Source organism: Morone saxatilis, unplaced genomic scaffold (assembly GCF_004916995.1).
Source record: "Morone saxatilis isolate NCDOM2014 unplaced genomic scaffold, NCSU_SB_2.0 Contig11, whole genome shotgun sequence".
Taxonomy (NCBI): Eukaryota; Metazoa; Chordata; class Actinopteri; family Moronidae; genus Morone; species Morone saxatilis.
Genome location: NW_023339663.1, coordinates 9,056,147 through 9,057,286, shown reverse-complemented (window position 1 = coordinate 9,057,286; position 1,140 = coordinate 9,056,147). Strand labels below are relative to the sequence as shown.

The window sequence follows — 1,140 nt, the reverse complement described above, 5'->3', positions numbered from 1 at the left end:
CTCTCTCTCTCTTACTCACACACACACACACACACACACACACATGCATGCCCAGTGTCGTGCTGAGCCTGACTCTGAGGCAGCTGGAGCCAGAGAGCTGAAGGTTGTCAGGAGACATGGCGAAGCATGTGTGTGTTTCTCACACAAAAGAGCCCCCTAATTGTTTGGGATTCATTAATGCAGCAGCTTTTCAATTGCAACCCAAGCTGTCAGGAAAAAAAATCTTTGTAGCTGGGAGAGAGGTGTATTCACACAGGCTGCAAAATAACTGTATAATTAATACTGGAGGAAACTCATTTTTCATGGTAAAGAAATGAGGACGATTCTGAATGCTATCGAGACATGAAGGTGACCACATTTGGCATGTTTTTGTGGTTACACGGAAACTGTTTGCAATGTGTGCTGGTATTTTTTCGTGGTCTTTGAGAGACAGAAGATCGACAGGGGGAGAAAAAGTGTTTCTTACCAGAGGTGCTGAGGGTGGATCCCAGTGCTGAGGGGCTCGGGGCCAGGCTGCTCTTGGAGTGGGGAGCAGGGGATGATGAAGAGGAAGAGGAGGAGGAGGAGGAGGAGGAAGAGGCAGCAGGGGAGGAGGTGCGAGCAGCAGACAGGGTGGGCGCAGGGGAGGCCAGCCGCTCTCCAGACTCCATATCTGTCAAACACAATCCAATCAGCAGGGTTACAATAGCAAAGCACACCCATCCGTACACTCACAAACACACACGCTTAAATACATACACACAAATGCATACTGTCACACCTACACAGCATGTTCTAGCAAGCGCACGCACACACACATCTCCTGACACTTTTCCTTTCACATCTCACTTCCCCTGAACAATATTTCTATTTAGCCATGCTCAATGGCTCCCAGCCTCCATTGATTCTATACTGGGTAGAAGAGAGGATGAGCTCTTTAAGGACTCTGATACCAAAGCAAGTTTTACATTTTGATATTTTGAAAAAGAATACAGGCTCTGAGAATGTGTTCTGCAGCAGGACAGTCCAGTGAGAGGTTTGAAAAAAGACAGAGGTTGGCAAAAAAAAAAAATTGAAAATTGACAAATGTTTACACATTTTTCATTTTTCTGTCATTATCAGACACACAGGGACCACACATGTACAAACTCTCTCTCTCTC

The 1,140-nt window shown here is 46.1% G+C and overlaps 1 protein-coding gene across 1 annotated transcript in view; it reads right to left on the bottom strand.

Annotated features, from left to right (window-relative positions):
- The window catches only part of baz2ba (bromodomain adjacent to zinc finger domain, 2Ba), a gene marked incomplete in the record, with an annotated part of 61,149 nt that overhangs the window by 28,221 nt on the left and 31,788 nt on the right, over positions 1 to 1,140 (bottom strand). The window contains 1 exon segment of the mRNA XM_035652266.1: positions 467 to 652. Coding sequence (XP_035508159.1) covers positions 467 to 652 — 186 coding nt within the window.